Source organism: Peromyscus leucopus, chromosome X (genome assembly GCF_004664715.2).
Source record: "Peromyscus leucopus breed LL Stock chromosome X, UCI_PerLeu_2.1, whole genome shotgun sequence".
NCBI lineage: Eukaryota > Metazoa > Chordata > Mammalia > Rodentia > Cricetidae > Peromyscus > Peromyscus leucopus.
In genome coordinates, this window is record NC_051083.1 from 39,845,149 (window position 1) to 39,846,546 (window position 1,398).

The following is a 1,398-nucleotide window of genomic DNA, read 5'->3' on the forward strand; positions in this document are numbered from 1 at the left end:
GTCTTTTATCTCCAGTGCTGAGATTAAATGTGTGTGCCACCATATTCCCATCCCATTTGGTTTTGAGACAGGATCTCTATAGCCCAAACTGGCCTGTGTTATGCCAGATCATGTCCCCAAAAGCCCACTGGAGACTTTAGGTAACAGAATGCAAAGCAAGGTGTAGTCTAAGTTTACAAGCCTTGGCAGAACTCTTCCAAATCTCTCATGTGAAAGCAGGGAGGTTGGAAGGAGTGCTCCCCTCTCTTTGTGAGGCTAGTTCTTAAAGCCACAGACCATATAATTCATTTCAACCCGCCTCCCTTTTTGTCTTTTGGTTGAATACCTGACCCTGTTTTTCCAAAGTCCCTGTAACAGATACAGCCACCTGGGAAAAAGGGTCTAAGTTCTTATCTACAGTTAGGAATCCTGGTTTAAGCTTCTCTTTGTCTGTAGGGATAGAGTGGGGGCTTTTACTGAGGTATCACAGTTTGTCCTATCACTGTCGAAAGAATTCTTGCTTCCTCTGAAACTTTGAGTATGTTGAGGCAGGCAAGCACAGGGAAGAGTTCAGTGACCTCAGACTCCTTCTCTCTCTCTCTCTCTCTCTCTCTCTCTCTCTCTCTCTCTCTCACACACACACACACACACACACACACACACACACACACACACAAGTCTTGGGACTGCTCTGTGAGTGATGTAGCTGCTGGGAAGAGCAGAAAGCAAATGACTGTACAAACAGTCTGAACTCTACAAATAGGGCATTTATCTCAAAGGAGTGGGTCTGGATGCTAGGTGTTGATGATCATTCTGGGGGCTCCAGAAAAATACTGTAAGCTCAGTGAAAGTGCTCCTGGCTGCTGTGTGGAAGTGACTCAGAGGTGATGTCCATGTAGCCAGCACACTTGGGACAGAGGAGTCCTGGATCATCAGGGAGTAAGGGAACAAAGGGTTTTTTTTTTCCACTCAGTCATTCTCAGCAGGCCTCCCGGGCCCCTCCCACTATCATAGCCCCATACAGCTGAGTCCTAAGAATGGGGCTGCATGTAGATTTCAGAGGCACATGGGAAGCCCTGCCAACTTTTGGGTTGGGATCCACTTCCTGGGTTTAGCCATGAGAGTTTCCCTGTCTCAGGCCCGCTTGGTGTTTTGGAAGCAGGTGACACCTCCTTGCATGGAGCTGAGGCTAAGGAGATGTACCTGGCTCTTATACTTGGAAAGGGTTTAGGAAAGGGCTGAGGTGAGGCTGCTGGAACCTCCTGGTTCTTTCCCTCTTTGCCTCCCTCCGACTTCCCTCATCTCAGGGAGCTTCGGGTACAGAGGGAGGTGGGACGGTAAAATTCAGGAGTGCCACAAGGGCCACAGGTCTCCAAGGCCTTGTGAACTGGAGGAGCCAAGGGTGAGATGAAAAAAAGT

At 48.7% G+C, this 1,398-nt stretch overlaps 1 protein-coding gene across 1 annotated transcript in view; it reads right to left on the minus strand.

Annotated features, from left to right (window-relative positions):
• Positions 1 to 1,277: 1,277 nt before the first annotated feature.
• The window catches only part of LOC114686653 (probasin-like), an 8,532-nt gene continuing 8,411 nt past the window's right edge, over positions 1,278 to 1,398 (minus strand). Inside the window, exon 5 of the mRNA XM_037198766.1 lies at positions 1,278 to 1,366. Coding sequence (XP_037054661.1) covers positions 1,278 to 1,366 — 89 coding nt within the window. The remainder of the gene's footprint in view (positions 1,367 to 1,398) is intronic.